This window comes from Aspergillus aculeatinus (genome assembly GCF_003184765.1).
Source record: "Aspergillus aculeatinus CBS 121060 unplaced genomic scaffold BO66scaffold_10, whole genome shotgun sequence".
NCBI classification, from domain to species: Eukaryota; Fungi; Ascomycota; class Eurotiomycetes; order Eurotiales; family Aspergillaceae; genus Aspergillus; species Aspergillus aculeatinus.
The window spans coordinates 2,582-17,513 of NW_020291479.1; the positions used below are offsets into that span (position 1 = coordinate 2,582).

General features: G+C 50.4%; 2 protein-coding genes across 2 annotated transcripts; one reads left to right on the forward strand and one right to left on the reverse strand.

Annotated features, from left to right (window-relative positions):
• Window positions 1–9,256: 9,256 nt before the first annotated feature.
• Window positions 9,257–10,372, forward strand: BO66DRAFT_409291 (regulator of G-protein signaling domain-containing protein; the record flags this gene model as incomplete). Its single annotated transcript, XM_025649168.1, has 1 exon — window positions 9,257–10,372. One exon carries the CDS (start codon window positions 9,257–9,259, stop codon window positions 10,370–10,372), a length of 1,116 nt encoding a protein of 371 aa, XP_025506494.1.
• Window positions 10,373–11,550: 1,178 nt separating this feature from the next.
• BO66DRAFT_445864 (RUS1 family protein) lies at window positions 11,551–13,976 on the reverse strand (the record flags this gene model as incomplete). The annotated part of the gene is made up of 7 exons (XM_025651663.1): window positions 11,551–12,747; window positions 12,852–12,896; window positions 12,982–13,322; window positions 13,391–13,454; window positions 13,553–13,565; window positions 13,617–13,732; window positions 13,824–13,976. The coding sequence occupies 7 exons, from the start codon at window positions 13,974–13,976 to the stop codon at window positions 11,848–11,850; spliced, it is 1,632 nt and encodes a 543-aa protein (XP_025506495.1). The 3' UTR covers window positions 11,551–11,847.
• Between the last annotated feature and the right edge of the window lie 956 nt (window positions 13,977–14,932).

A 14,932-nucleotide genomic window follows, 5' to 3' on the forward strand; every position in this document is an offset into this window, starting at 1 on the left:
AGGGGTATGTTGTGCAGGACAGATGAAAGCCCCCTCCCATCATCGGTTAAAGGAGTTCATGCGATCAAGTCAGGCGGCCTGTGGCTGTTTTTTTTCCTTCTCTTTTCTAGTTGTTTGTTGTTGTTATCTCATCTACTGGGGGACCCGAGTCTCAAGTTCCGAATATCAGACTCCAATGTAAGCCGTGTGTGCGTGCACGGCTGTGTGTGCTTGTCTTTCTTCACGGTAGCTCTCTCTAGTTGGATTCTGTCGCCGTCCTCTTCACTTGTGCTTATGTTCTCTGCCATTGTTGCTATCACCACCCTCCAGTCTAAAATTCAGCCGAGTCGATTTCTATCGTCCTTGTCGGAGCGTACTTGCATTGCATTATTCGACCCTGGAGACCGGGCTCGTTGTTACTGCTGGTCTTGGGGCGGATTTACATCTACTTATCTACCATCCATCAATCCATAAATCCATTTATGTGTATGCCTGTTGGGTACATATCTCCTTGAATACTGGTCTGTGAGGTCGGGCTAATCATCAGGCATCCGTCACTTGTTTATTTTACGCATCCGGACACTCCTCATGCAGGGATCGTGATTTGGAAGTTTCAGATGGAGCAAGCAAAGGCGCCTGGTACTCGGGGCCCCTCAATGGCGACTTGGTGGATCGTCCGTCGGGCCCCCGCTCATAAACTCTCCTAATCTGCCTGATCTGAGGCAGTCTTGCTCTGCTGGTGTGATGTGTGCAGTCGAACAATGGACTATCTCGATGATGAACTTTTGCCCTTGGATATTAACTCCACCTCCCCGGGGGGATCTACCTCATTACATGTACGTAAGCAGAAGCCCAAATGAACGCATGATAAGATAACAGTCTAGACTAACCTTGATACGTTTGATAGGACAAGAGAGATAGTTTTCAGTCCCTTTCTTATAGGGTCTGGTATTCAGGTAGCCATTGAACCGAGATTCACCCTATATGGTCAGCAGCTTCTCCAACCAGTCCAGTTGATGGTGAAGGAGGGCGGAGGGGGAAGTGGACTGAGACTCTGCGCAACTCAGGGCTATAAATTCAATTGATGTTTGCTACTTGGCTGCCAGCGGGGTTTGGCTGGGGGTTTAATGATGCTACGGGGAACGACCCGATTGAGCTGTCTGAGAAGCATACACTAGGTGTGTCGTGGTGATGGATCATTCGACTGTTCTTTGCAGTGCCCAGGGCCGGGGAACTTGGTGCATTACCTGTTTTGGAAGTACGCATTGGGCATGGAGCATACTAGTTGCTTGCTTGCTTGATGATGGTTGATGGTTGAAACATGATTAAGTGGGGAGGTGCAGGGCATATCGAGGGTCCTGGAATGCCCACCGTCTACAACACGTTATTCGTACCGAGTGTAGGGAGGGGGATAGTCAAGACATTCGCCGCTTAGGTGGGCTACTAAGAAGGTGTTTTCCTCCCAGCTGAAACTGAACCCGAGAATCCTATTGGACCCTGTAGTGGTTGATGTGTACTACTAATATATTATGTGTCCCTTATGTATTGTACAGGAGATGTAGGATGTAGGAGAATGGTTTCCCCACCATTTCTCTCAGAATGGAGCACTCCCCCCTCTGCAGAATCTAGAATCTAGACCAGTTTGTGCATGACAGGCAGACATCATACCACCAGGGCGTGACTGTCCGATCATTATTTCTTTTCTTAATGCTAACAACTAAGATAGAAGTACTGTACTTAATTTACTGGCATACTGAATAGTAGTAATAGTTCGGTAGATATGCTGATCACTCATCCCCCCTTCCTCCTCCTCCTTCTCCTCCTCCCACACTTTACCTATCTTGTCCTGCAGAAATCCAGTCCACTACTTCATGAGTGAGTGACGAATCCTGGGTTTGAAGTATGTCATGATCATCCCTCCCCGTCCAGGGGATGTGGGTGTGAGAGCGGATGTGACAATTACCGGCGGAGGAATTGTGGATCTACTTGATTTCGCACCTGGAACCAGACGTCAAAGGATGGTCGGTCGTCCTTCGTATCCCCCATCAACAATGAAGAATAACAACTACTACCCTGCTGGACTTACTACCGTACGGAGTATACTTACATAGGTCGTAATGTGACCAAAGATCATGATATGCAGCTTGTGGCACCGCTCCCCCGCATGTGGGATGATCTTGTTGTTTGTTGATTCAAGCTTGGCAATGGGTTGTTTCGCTTTTTTTCGGTCTTCCCCTTCGGGTTCCTTCCTTTTCTTCCTTTTCTTCCTTTTCTTCTTTTTGATCTTCGGAAGGAAGGGACTCTGGATGGGAAATTCTGGGTATATCTCGGCTCCGGATGAAGGTATATACACGTATACACTATACCCAAAGATCGAGTGTCGGAGGGGGTGTTGTTACAACTCGGAATACACGTCCAATCCACACTCGTACTGTACGTACTGTACGTCCAGCACACCAAAAGTCCACCGGTAAAAAGACAAACCGACCTGACAGCTGGCCCTTCATAACGTGGCATGCAACCAAAGCTAGGGAAGCGATGGGATTGAGGGCTTACAGGTCTACACGTGGCTGCGAGCGGGACTCGTTTTCTTTTCCGAAGTAGAACATTGCCCTGATGATAACCTATATAGTAAGTAACGAAGAATGATGGATTTTCTTGTAGCCTGGCGAGGGCGATTGAAGATCCACAGAATTGCCGAGGCTGACTTGAGCTGCCAATTTTACGCAAAAGTTCTAGACAAATGCCATCATCTGGCCAGAACCGTTTTGAGCAACTCGGTGGGCGGATGGAGCCGACAATCGTTCATACACGGGTTTTGTGTGTGTGTGTGTGGCTGAAGTGGGCTGACCACAAATATTTTTTTTTTTTTTTTTTTTTTACTGTAGTAGCGATTGCACACTGCGTGGACTTCTATGGAATTATGTAGTGTAACAGTCGATTAGGACAGTAATGACTACTGGATTGGCTACTACTAAGTATATAGTAGTCATAGTCATAGTTAGTAAATGTCAGTCAAATATATAGAAGACTGCAGTATGAGTATGAGTAGGTAGTTAAAATCTGAGTCGCCACTTGATAAAGGATAGTTCCGGTTGCGGTTAAGTGGTCCCGAGGTCGGTCACCGCTTGACCTGGTAGGGCTTAGTATACAGCCAGTAAGCTTACTCCTCCTACAGTGGCTAACCTATCAACTGATAAGGAACCGCGCGTTGTTGCAACGTTTGCCGCCACCTTTTGATGTTCTGGAAGAGAGAGAGCAAGAGAGAGAGAGAGAGAGAGGTCCCTCTTATCTACTCCGTACGGAGTCCTCGCCTGGGATTCCCGTACCAACGGAGGATTCCGGAATGTCTTAGGCAGGACGTGCGTGAGTGTGCCTGTGTCACGTCGGAAGTGCTCCTTTCTAAGATCCTACCTATGCTAGGCTGCCACCGGCCTTGCTGAGTGGCAAATTCGGGCGAGAAAAGGGCTTCCATGTCCATTCTAGAACCGGAAGATTGGATTGTGATCCTTGGCTGGCTGTTTTTCTTTGTGGGATGATCTTGCATAGACCCTGTCTACGAGGATGAGAGTACGATACTGCGTACTGAGTACTGTGTACACACTACGGAGTACTACACACGGAGGGATCAGGGGATCAGTTGATGTGGCTTTGCTGTGGTAGCCACTTGAATTTTTCGGGCCCTCCGTCTGGTTCGGCAATACGTCCACCAGAACATGGGTGTGATGATCATCAAGAGATCGATCAGAGTTTAAACGAGTAATTAACCACCTACCGTTGAGTTTCAGCAAGAGGGGAGAAAGGTTACTGAGTCGCAAAGAAAGAACCTGGGTGTGCGTGCGAGTCGGTCAGACTAACAGAGTTTCCCCAGGTTCAACCGCCTGCAAAATGATCGGCAAGATGACGTGAAGGGAAGGGGAGGAGGAGGTGTGGCTGGTTTAGAATTCAACCCAATTAATCACTCACTCTTGCATTCAGGTTACTCGCTCAGATACTCCGCACTCTGTACCTAGTACGTACGGTACTTTCATGCCCAGTACTCAATATAATCGACCTAGCTGGGAACGCAATGTGTTTCTACGAGTAAGTTACGGGATTCCTCTACGATAGGCTCTATCTAGGCTTCAGCTGCAGATCTTGTGCTACAACGACCAAGTCTTCGCCTGCGGTGTCACCCGATAGAACATTCTCTGTGGCTTCTCTGTAGCCTTGACGTATTCGTCTGACCAACGCCCGGTCGGTCCAGGTCGTACATTCGAACGTCGAGACACACAAAGGCCTTCCTCTCCGATTGCAGATTGCAAACAAAGATGAACCGATGGGATGATACAGTATACGTATCACGTGTGTGAAGGCTATCCATTTTTTTCGAGACCTGCCCAACCAGGTGAAATTGATTCCTCCCATCCATACTATTCCTCTACTACGAGTACCTATAGACTATAGTACCATCGACAAGATACTTAAAAGTGTCTACTATCTATAGCCGCCAAACTCAAACAGGCAACAGGTCCACTGGTTTCGCTGTTTGCTCGCCAGACGCGCCAAAGAGATTGAAAGGTGGAGCCTGAGGAGCGAGGACCCTCTGGTCGCGCCGGAAATCCTTCATCATCACTACGGAGTAGCTCTCGGCTTTCAGGGCTATCGCAGGTTGCCACTCGCCGTCTGACTGGCTGGTCAAGGGCGGGGGGGGGTGTTTCTTATGTACTGTACAGTACGGACGGACCAAAAGCGCCCCTAGTCTACGTATCCGATCTGTAGGTCGTAGTCACAACTGTTAACTAACTTGGTGAGTACTGCACCTCTAGACCGATTACATAGTTGGCGCCGCAAGGTAGGATAGGGCTAGCCCCTCTCCTTACACCCAGCATTCCTCGAAATTTCTTTACTTCTTCTGCTGGGTTCTGGAAAATCCATGTTCCCATATTTCCATTTTACTACCATGCTACCTCCATGCTACCATGTTGGTGAAGTCTATGTTACCCGGCAATCATATGGTCGGATCACATGTCCACTTTGGGCACCTCGAAACGAAAAAAAAAAAAAAAAAAAAAAAAAAAACAAATACAATTCTCAATCGCCTCGACGAACTACGTTCTATGTACGGTAGTATGTACTGTACATTTATGTATGTAGTATGTACTATTGACTGTATATGTTACACCCCGTGACACAGACACGGTTCTGCAAGCCTGCAGGCCCTTGCAGTAGGAAGGCGACACTGGCCTGGGGAGAGCTACGAGTAGGCCAAGACTCTTAAGTTAGCTAGGTAGGTAGCTAGCTGCAGGCAGGGGGATGTTGGGCTGGGGTGGAAACCCACCTCCACCACCACCACCACCACCACCACCACCCCGTCTTTCTGTCTCGTTTGTAGCTTTGTTGCTGTTGCAAGCCGGCTCCGGAGGTTGCGGGATTCTGACTGGCTGTCTCTCAAGTCGCACCTCTTTGTCTTGCTCGGGTAGTAGATCCACCCAGCTTATTTATGATGATGAACAAACTGATGATACGAGAAAGTGCTTTAGTCCAGCCCTTCCTTGGGGTTAACAACCATCGAAATGATCGACCGCCTGCCTCGAGGACGAATCTGGTCTATCAACCCGTGCTCACCTGGCACAATTGAGTGTCAGTAGCAACGCGCTCTCCCCCTCTCCCTCCCTCATATTACTCCATTCTTCCTGTCCAAGGTTGCCTTCCAGTCCGTCTCTTTCAGGGAGTATGTCCTTCGGGCTGCCCTTCCCCTTACCTGACCTATGGCTGCACAGCCTGCTTGGCATCATGCAGATCCTGCGCGGCTGGAGCCAATCAATGCGGGGACAGACCCGGCCTGCACGGCCGTCGTCAGGCCGTCGTGCGCGCCTAACGAGGAGTCGAGTCGACTCGCTCGACCGACCGGAGACTGCCTCTCCGGTCCGGGTCCGTAGGTAGTCAAGGCCAACTTACAGGCAGGGATTATGGGGATGGCAGGTGCACACGCTTCTTGGCCCTTGTGTATTGTACTATGTATGTATGCATGCATGCATGTATACATGTAGTATGTATGTATGTTTGTCCGTGGCCTGATTTTCCGATGCAATGGATCGCGGAATCCTTCTGGAGGATCGCCATGTGTTTTAGATACTATATATATACTGTACATGGTACATCAGTATCTACGGTATTCGAAAAGGGAATATAGCACAATTGAGTCGCTACTGACTGAGATGCCCCGTACTTGGATATATGATGCGAGCCACGTAAAGAGGAGGGAGGGAGGCAGGTATAGTTATAGTTATACTCTCTGTACGGAGCCGGAGTCTGCCCGTTAACACAGTACCCGACGATCCAATCCAGTCCAGACTAGCACACTTGCCACCTTTCCACCTTCCTCCAAATCCACTTCTAACCGCTTCAGCCAAGCCTCAGGGGATGGATGCTTGAGATCAGACAGAGCTTTGCTGCAGTAGGACGTCCATACAAAAAGCTGCCCGGGGCCCTCCTCCCCCGTTCAGCGGGCGTTTGATATCACATCTTACTTTCCAATTGAGTTCTGGTCAATTGGCCTCATGCGATAGAACCTGTCTAAAAACCGACCCTTCTTTTAGAACATTCAGAATTGAATTCTCCACGCATCAGGCCTGTCCCGGTGCTGTACGAGACTAACAACCGCCAGACATCTGCCGCTCCGCAACTGCAACCGACATAAGCTCCGCGATCTATCATATTTCCTCGGCCAGGGCTGAGCGATTTATCCTCGTTGCATCTGCACCGTTGGTCATATTGACCTTTGAACGCGCGTTGTTGGGGGCTGCTTCTTTACCCCTTGCTTACTGCTGAGCTCTCTCCTTCTTGCAGCTGGAAAACACGCATGGTAAGTGGAAGACGATCTTTTCTTTGGATGTTCTCTAGAACAGAGCTGCTTCCTTATTCTCTATTGATCTCCCATTCTTCTTTGTTTCGTTCTTGGGCGGGTTTTTTGTTTTCTTTTTTTCCTTTTTTTTTTGTCAAGTGTTTTCAATGCTTGTTTTCTTGTTGCGACCACGGTGCGCGCATTGTTTCACACATGCCTTTCTCGCCATTCCCATCCCCATCCCCTCCAGCTCCACGACATCCACAACTCTCCTCATTGGTGGGTGTTGAATCTTGAATCGGATATCGATCGATGGGTCAGCCGGACAGCATCGTCGTCACTGTTTATTTTGCACTTTGAACAGCATAAGAGAAACGGGAAGCGCTGGTGGGGGTGGAAAGAGAGAGAGAGAGAGAGAGAGAGAGAGAGAGTGTGTGTGTGTCCAAAGGATCGGACCGAGTCACACCGAAGGGCGAGAACATACTCAGTACTCGACGAAGCCGAAACAGGCGCTGGTCTCCACTACCAGTCTGCTTGCCCGGTTCCCTTCTGCATCTCCGAGACGAACCGTCCGTCCCTTTTGGCACCGGCAGAGCGATCTCTCAGACCCGAAGGACAGACAGACTCCAAAGTTGTTGGTCGCTATGGATGGCTCCACAGCTGATTTTGAATGACGAAGATCCGTTCCCCTCCCCCCCACCTTTTGAGGCTTCCAGATCCTGTTCCAGTTTCGGGTCGTCAGTCCCTCTCGACTATTCCACAATCATTTCAGTCCTCTGAAGCATGACGTGATTCCGTCATTGCATTGATGATGATGATGATGATGATGATGATGATTACCATTACTTGCCCAGGCGCGTAGTGGTCTCGACTGACTCAGATCGTGGGGCTTCTGGAGAGAGGGTTCTCGCTTCATCAAATACCGCGTATTGTATGAGGAGACTGAGTACTACTGTTCAATGGGTCATAGATGTTGTTGGTGATCTGCCCGGAGTACAGTACTACTCAGTACGGAGATGAGATGAGTATCAACTATGTACCTGATTATCATCCATTCTTATTCCTCATATCTGAGACCTCATTGACTGGGTTTTCGGATTGATTGGATCATCGGCCTGGTTGAGAGTCACGGGGGTTCAAGGTTCTGCTTGATGAAAGGTGCCATCATCGAGCGAAATCGGCGGGTTGACCCCACCCTGAGGGAAATGATTGGATGAAACTACGATCGACCGGGTGGGAAAAGTCTTGTGTGGTTTGAGGGAGGAGGGAGAGAGGAAGGCAGCCCAGCCAGTTAACTTGCCAGTTCGCCAGTTCGCCAGTTAGCCAGTTAGCCCCATCCCTGGCCAGCCAACGTGGTTGCGTTCCAGTTGTGGAGTGGAACCTGTCCTGACAAAAATTGATCAGCAAAACTGTCTGTCTGTCTGTCTCTGCCTTGTTTCATTGCCTCCCCCCCTCTTGTCCTCTCTTGAGTCTTAACTCACTTCCTTCGATCCACAATCCATCCAATCCAGATCTTCTCTCCCTGTGGCGTCATCCCTTCTGCCACTCCACTCCAATCCACTTCATTCCCTCCTCTCCTCCCCAACCAAAATTCTCTTCCAAGGTTCCTTTTTGGTTCCAAAATTTCTAATTTTCCTCCTCTCTTTCCTCTTTCTCTCATTTTTCATTTTTCCAAAATTTCTTTTTTCCCGAATTTGATTTTTCTTCCTCTAGTGATTCCCTACTGATTGATGTACAGGCCTTAATTCCACATATTATTATTTTTCCTGTTCTCCTCAAATTCTTTATCTCATTATCTCATTAGTTAGTGTTCGTCCATGTTTGTCTGTCTGCCTGTCTTCTCTCGCTCGCTGTCTGTATGTCTGTCCGTCTATCTGCTGCCTGCCTGCCTGCCTGCCTTTCCCTTCCTTCCTTAATCCTTCTGGAATTCTACACTTCCTTCCAATCCATCCTCACACACACCCCCCCTCCCCCCTGTCACCACAGATATTCTTCCCCTCAAAACTAATCAATCCTTTGTCTGCCAAACAGATCTCATTCTTTCACTGAGTCTTACTCAAATCTTGAGATCCTTACTCACTGGATTGTCGTCCCCCCCCCCTCTTTTACTCAGCGCGTCCGCCTGCCTCACAACCCGACACCGCTGCCGCTGCCTTTCATTCCATTCACCGTTCTTCCCGCTCTCACCCGCCGGTACTCGCATTCATCACCAAGCCTGGTTCTTGATCCGCCAGTGGCTGGTAGCTGGTGCTCGGCCAAAATACGAACGGACCCTGGGAAACTGGAACCCTCGACAAGTCCGATAGCGAGCCATTGACAAGCCGTTACCCTTCCCCCGGGACACACAACCATTCTTCCCTGTCACAACTGTTTTACAGTGCGGGGAGGATTCCAGGGCTGTCGCTACACTCGGTCATCTTACCCCACGAGTCCTGTTACACCCTGGACGCGATGCTCAAGAAGAGGACTTTACATCCTCCCATTCTCTTCCGGCATCACACTCCCACCACGACGCCTGAACTCTCGCCGACGACCTCTTCATCGGACAGCGAGTCGGACGAGGACATGGACTCCCCCCGTCCGCGTCCGCTAAGTCTGACTGTACCCCCTGGCGCATTTTGTCCCATGCGTCCCTCTTTAGATGAGGTGCTTGCGAACACTGCCCCTGCACCCTACACCCTCAGTGCCTTCATGGCCTATCTTTCCCAGAATCATTGCTTGGAGACTCTCGAATTCACCCTGGAGGCGAAGCGGTACCGGGAAACCTACAACGCTCTGAGTCGCCAATTGAATCAATCTCCCATTGCCAGTGAATGTCCCGAAAGCCAACACCTGCGCATGCTCTGGCAACGACTGTTGACAGCCTACATCATCCCTGGTTCTCCGCGTGAGATCAACGTCTCCAGCGAAGTCCGGGAAGATATTCTTCGATATGCGAACCAAACTCCCCCGCCACCCCCCGAAATTCTGGACCTTGCCGTGAAACTCGTTCACGACCTGATGGAAGAGTCGATCTTCATCCCATTCCTGAACGCTCACGCCGCTGCTGCTCACGTCTTCCCCCTATCCGAGCCACTCTTCCCGCACGAGGATGTCACTGTCGTTTCCAATGCGAGTCTCGACGATCACACGGTTAAGCGGGTTCGTTCGAAGGGTCGCCGCTTATCGCCCCGTTCCTCCAAGGAATTAGGCTCCCCGGTCTCCGTCGGGTCCCCGACTGGCCACCCCACCCGGTCGAACTTCTCGTTGAGTGCGATGACTTCATCCTTGAGCAAGGCGGGTCATCGCACATCAAGTCATGTCACTAGTGCTAGCGGGGAGTCGGCATCGGGCAGCGCTTTAACGGATGATTCAGGAAGCGTGCAGTCGAATGTCAGTGCAGGTGAACCGATGACACCACCGACGACTCCACCCTCGAGTGAACCCAATAGTATGCAACTCGGTCATAGCCCGAAGCGGTCCGACAACCCTTGGAAGAAGATGGGAATGAAGCTGGGTTTCAAGAAGCGCTCTGGGAACAGTGGTTCCGGCAGCCATCACTTCAAACTATCCGGCATGGACGAATGACTGGCCGTCCGAGCCCCGCAAACTAGGCCTGCCCTACACCGAAAGCCGGGAACCTTCTGGCAGACAGTGAAGCTTTGCTGCTGTCCCCTTTGCGGATCACAGCCTTTACTCCACCCCTGATTAACCACCCTGGAGGTGTACCACGAAACGGCTACCGTGTTTCCACGTCCTCTTCGGTAGACCGGACGCCTCCGAGCTCATCCCTCACACGTTGACATTGTGTCTACGACTGGTCCCTCGATTCCTTCAGCGAGCATTTCAATTAGATATGACCACGAGTGGATGGCCATGATGACGATATAATGCCCGTGCATATTTGGTTTTTTATGCTTCCAACCTGGAAAGCATTTTCAGAAGAGGCGTTTTGCCCCTGTCTCGTTCTTCTCTTTTGGTGTGTGTGTGTGTGTGTGTTTTGCTCAAGCCTGCGAGCGATTTAGCGAGCATTTCGATATTCTGTGTCAACAAAACTCATATAGACAGGGCTCAAAATGGTGTGGTATTCGGAGTTCATCTTTTCCTGGCGTTTTTGTGCTGTCGTGTGGCTGTTGGTCATGATGTGATGTGCATGAATTTATGTTTTCTGGATCATGAGGTACCGGCAGAGGCCATATGCCGGGTTCCTTCGCAATTACCCTTCTGTATTCTTTTGTGTTATTTCTTTTCCTTTTCATATGGCCATGCATTGTTTGCATAGCACGGGGTTTGCATCAGCATTAGCATTAGCATTAACGTTAGCATTAGCATTAGCATTAGCATTAGCATCACTGTACTGGAAGTCGGTCAATAGATACCCATGGTTTGATGCATTGTCAACGTTGCGCGTTTCTTGTGTAGTTTATTGGACTCTCATATGCTTTGGCGGAAATTACAGCAAGCTATAGCGCCCCCGTGCATGAGCATCCTGTCACTGCGTCAGAGAAGAGTGGAAGATGTGTAAGGCGTTAGGGCCGAGGGCCATCTATGCACTGTACATATATACAGCACAACGCGAACTATTCTGGCCTGCAGCTCGGAATCACGTGTTAACTTCGGTGACAGCTTCTGCAAAGCATCGCCCATCTCAATTGGGTTAGACTGGAACAACGAAACTGCGCTCGAGCTCGAGGCACTGGCGCAACCTCTCTCTTGAGCACGGACGGAATCTATGGCGCCGATTCTAGGTGTCCATCAAACCAAAGGGAAAGGTTGATACGGTCAAGTGGGAAGCGTTCGAGTCCGGACGAACCACCCCAGCTTGGGCCTTTCCATCATGGGAATGTAATAGCAATACATGAGGCGTTCAGATCTGGATCCACTAAGGAAAGGGGATTTGTCCCCCTCCCCAAGTTCGCGTGTACTCTTGGAGGAAAAATCTGGGACATGACTCTGTTTTACAAGGTAATGAGAGGAAGTCGAACGTTCACCAGGCGGGTCAAGTTGCCAGGCGCCGGGCAAACTACAAGATTGTTCCTGTGATTAGACTGGATTTTGGTACATCAACAGACTCTTCTGCCCGACTTCGTCTCCAACGCCCGGATGGCGAGATCCCACCCTGCATTTTCGAGGGCGGCCATGTACCGCTCGAACCGGCCATCTTCATTCAGAAAGGACAGTGTGCGGTGAAGAACGTCGAGAATGGGGCTGATGCTCCTCCCATCCATCTCGGGTTCGCTCCCTTTCTCAGATGCTTTTGCGCAGGGGGAAGAGGGGTGACTGCAAGAAAGAACTCTTGCTGCGAGCAAGGCGTGTAGCCAGCCTTTGAGCTGGCTCTGCGGGGTGCAGCTGGATTTCAGGAGGATGTTGGCGTGCCATTTGCCCTTGAAGAAGCTGAGGAAGAGGATGTAGTGCTCGTCTGTGAAGAGGGTAGAGAGTTGCGGAAGAGGGATGTTAGTCTTTAGGGATAGAGAGGAATGGGTGGAAACGAGGGCGAGAGAGGAGAAGGAGAAGAAGGAAGAGGAAGAGGATGGACCGAGGAGAAATTGACGAAGGGAAACGCCGATCCGACAGGTGCCAATGCACAACCCCGCTGGTCGGGTTGGAACAGGGGATGACCATCTGAGAACGCCGTCTGTCTCGAAGATCTTCTCCTGTTTGGCGACTTGGGATGGCGTGAGGATTCGCAGTCGGTCGTGATCCGCACTCGGCTTGTGGGGAGAGATTGTTGTGCGGTGAGTTCTGGTACTAGTGCCGGCGTCCTGGTCCATCAGTTGCAGGAAGTCCCCGTCAGTGTTGAGAATGGTGGAGAAGACAATGTTTGCCCGCTGCCTGTTCAGACTCGTCATTTGAACGGAGCGGACGGCTGCATAGTTCAGACTCAAATGCAGGGCCAAAAGCATTAGGAGGGCGATCCATGTTGCAGCGAAACCTGTCACATGCGAGACGACGAAGGACCCAACCTTTTTTATTGCAACCTGTCAGCTAGCACTGTTATGCATGCGTGGATGCATGCATGTAGCGTGCAGGGACGAGCAGGATCAGTGGGAGGGAAGGAGGGGCCTACCAGCATGCCAACGAGAGAGATGATAGTCTCCTGAGACGAGTCTTTCTGTTGTTGAAAAGATGTTACCTCTCTTGACCTCGGACATGGAGACAGGTCACTCCAAGGGTGAGCTGTGCGCACAGCTACTTACAGCATTAACCTGCGCTAGGTTGCCCCATCGAGAAAAGTGCGCACTCAAGCTCGCCTTGGAACTTCCACCTGCGACGCCACAAAGGGCACGAAGAATGCCTGCTGTGCTGAGTACGAGAACTCGAAGAGCACCCGCTGGGACCATGGGCGAAAGACAGTCCAAGATCATGGCCGCATCGTTGAAAATGTCCGCCGCAAGCCGATACTTCTTACATTCTGGCTCGAGCGCGGTAGCGATCCGATGCGCGAAGAGAATGGTGGCGATGCGGCCGGATGAGTCTTGGAGGATATGGAGGAGGAGAGCTGAAGTAGGTGATGCATCAGCGTTGCCGACACCCACGCCTGTAGATTGTTTATCAGTGTTTGCCCTGTAATTGTGGCAGAGTGAGGGTATATGCAGTATGACCAACCCTGCAAGACCGCCCTGGATGACAGGAGGCCTGCGATAGAGCTGCTGAATGCTTGAAGGGAGTCCTTGAGGAACCATGGTCAGTCACACCGTGAAGAGGGGTGCATCAATGTCTATGCCGGAAGTGGATCGCTTGCGATGGACGCGGTAAACACAGACATACAAAGATCTGATAGCTGCAGTTCGTTAGTCAGAATCATGGTCGAGACCAAGTTTACCAGACTTACGGGGTGTAGTCTTCAGTGACACTGTGCGGATATCCAGTGGGGAGGAAGACGTCAGCAAGGATGTCCAGTATTGCCTTGGAAGACCATGAAGTTGTTGATAAGCTGGAGGGATCATGCTGGAAAACCGTATCAGCTCACATGTCAGTTGTAGCACTCGATCGCTTTCACACGAGTACCATTAGAGAGGGCAAGGCTATTTCAACTGACCAGAAGATCTATACGTCCGCTGTTTGCACGGCCGTTGCTATGCTCCAATGGCAGAGAGCGAGTTGATTGAGTGTAGACATAAGTGGCTGTAGGATGGTTGGCTTCATCCACTTCGTTAAAGGTGATGGGCTCCGAGCCCCTGTTGAAAGCCATTCTTTGTGTTTTAAGACGTTTGCGCTGCACTTTTTCTTTTTTCTTACAGAAAAAGAGAAAGGCCCGAATCGACCAGGATTCGGGATCTCAGGGTTGATTGAAGATGGTGCAAAGTTCCATGTGCAAAGAAGATCCAGTCATGTATGTTGGTTGATTGGAGGTTGATGGGAGGTTGATGGGAGGTTGATTGGAGGTTGATTGCGTGGTCGAGACCGACGACGCTAGGACCCCTGCAGCAGCACGTGCAAAGAGATCCCTATCTATACTCAGTGCGTTCTTGGATCACCGCTAACCCTGACATCCTCGGTATCCTTGGGCCTCTATCTTTACGGCAGCTAACGCAGTAGAAATTAGGAATCATCAAGGCTGTAGAATTCCAGATTCATGATTGAATCCCATTGGTTGAACTCTCCCAAGTCTCATCATAGACACCAAAGTATCTCCGCCCGTGTACAAACCCTATTTCCAGCAGACTTTTCAATCCGGATCAACGAATCAGCTATACACAAGAGTCTGAATAGATCTCAATAGACCTCAGCATGTCCCAAACAGACAGAGAAAAGATTATCCCACATGTAGCAAGCACGCCCCAAACGAAGAACAAAAATTTTAAACCGCTAAGCATGAAGACGAGTAACCACCAGCGCCGTGTTCGAATCAGAGAATGAGAGAAGCAGTGGCGAAAAGAAGAGAAGAGGGACCGGATCAGCTTCCAGGTTGGGCACGCCGACTGAACGACCCATCACCCGTATAAGACAGTGCTTCGGGTCCCGAAGAAAGTGACGTGCAAGTTGAGGTGATGCGAGAGAAGACGGTGACCTTCAGAGTCACTGGTAGTCCTTCCTGACGCGGGCGCGCAGGTGCCGTGGTCCAGGCCACCAGTCTCTCATCGCAGCGTGACATCATGTGTCGTGCATCCCGTCAATGTTAAATGACCTTTATCGTCTCGTCATCTC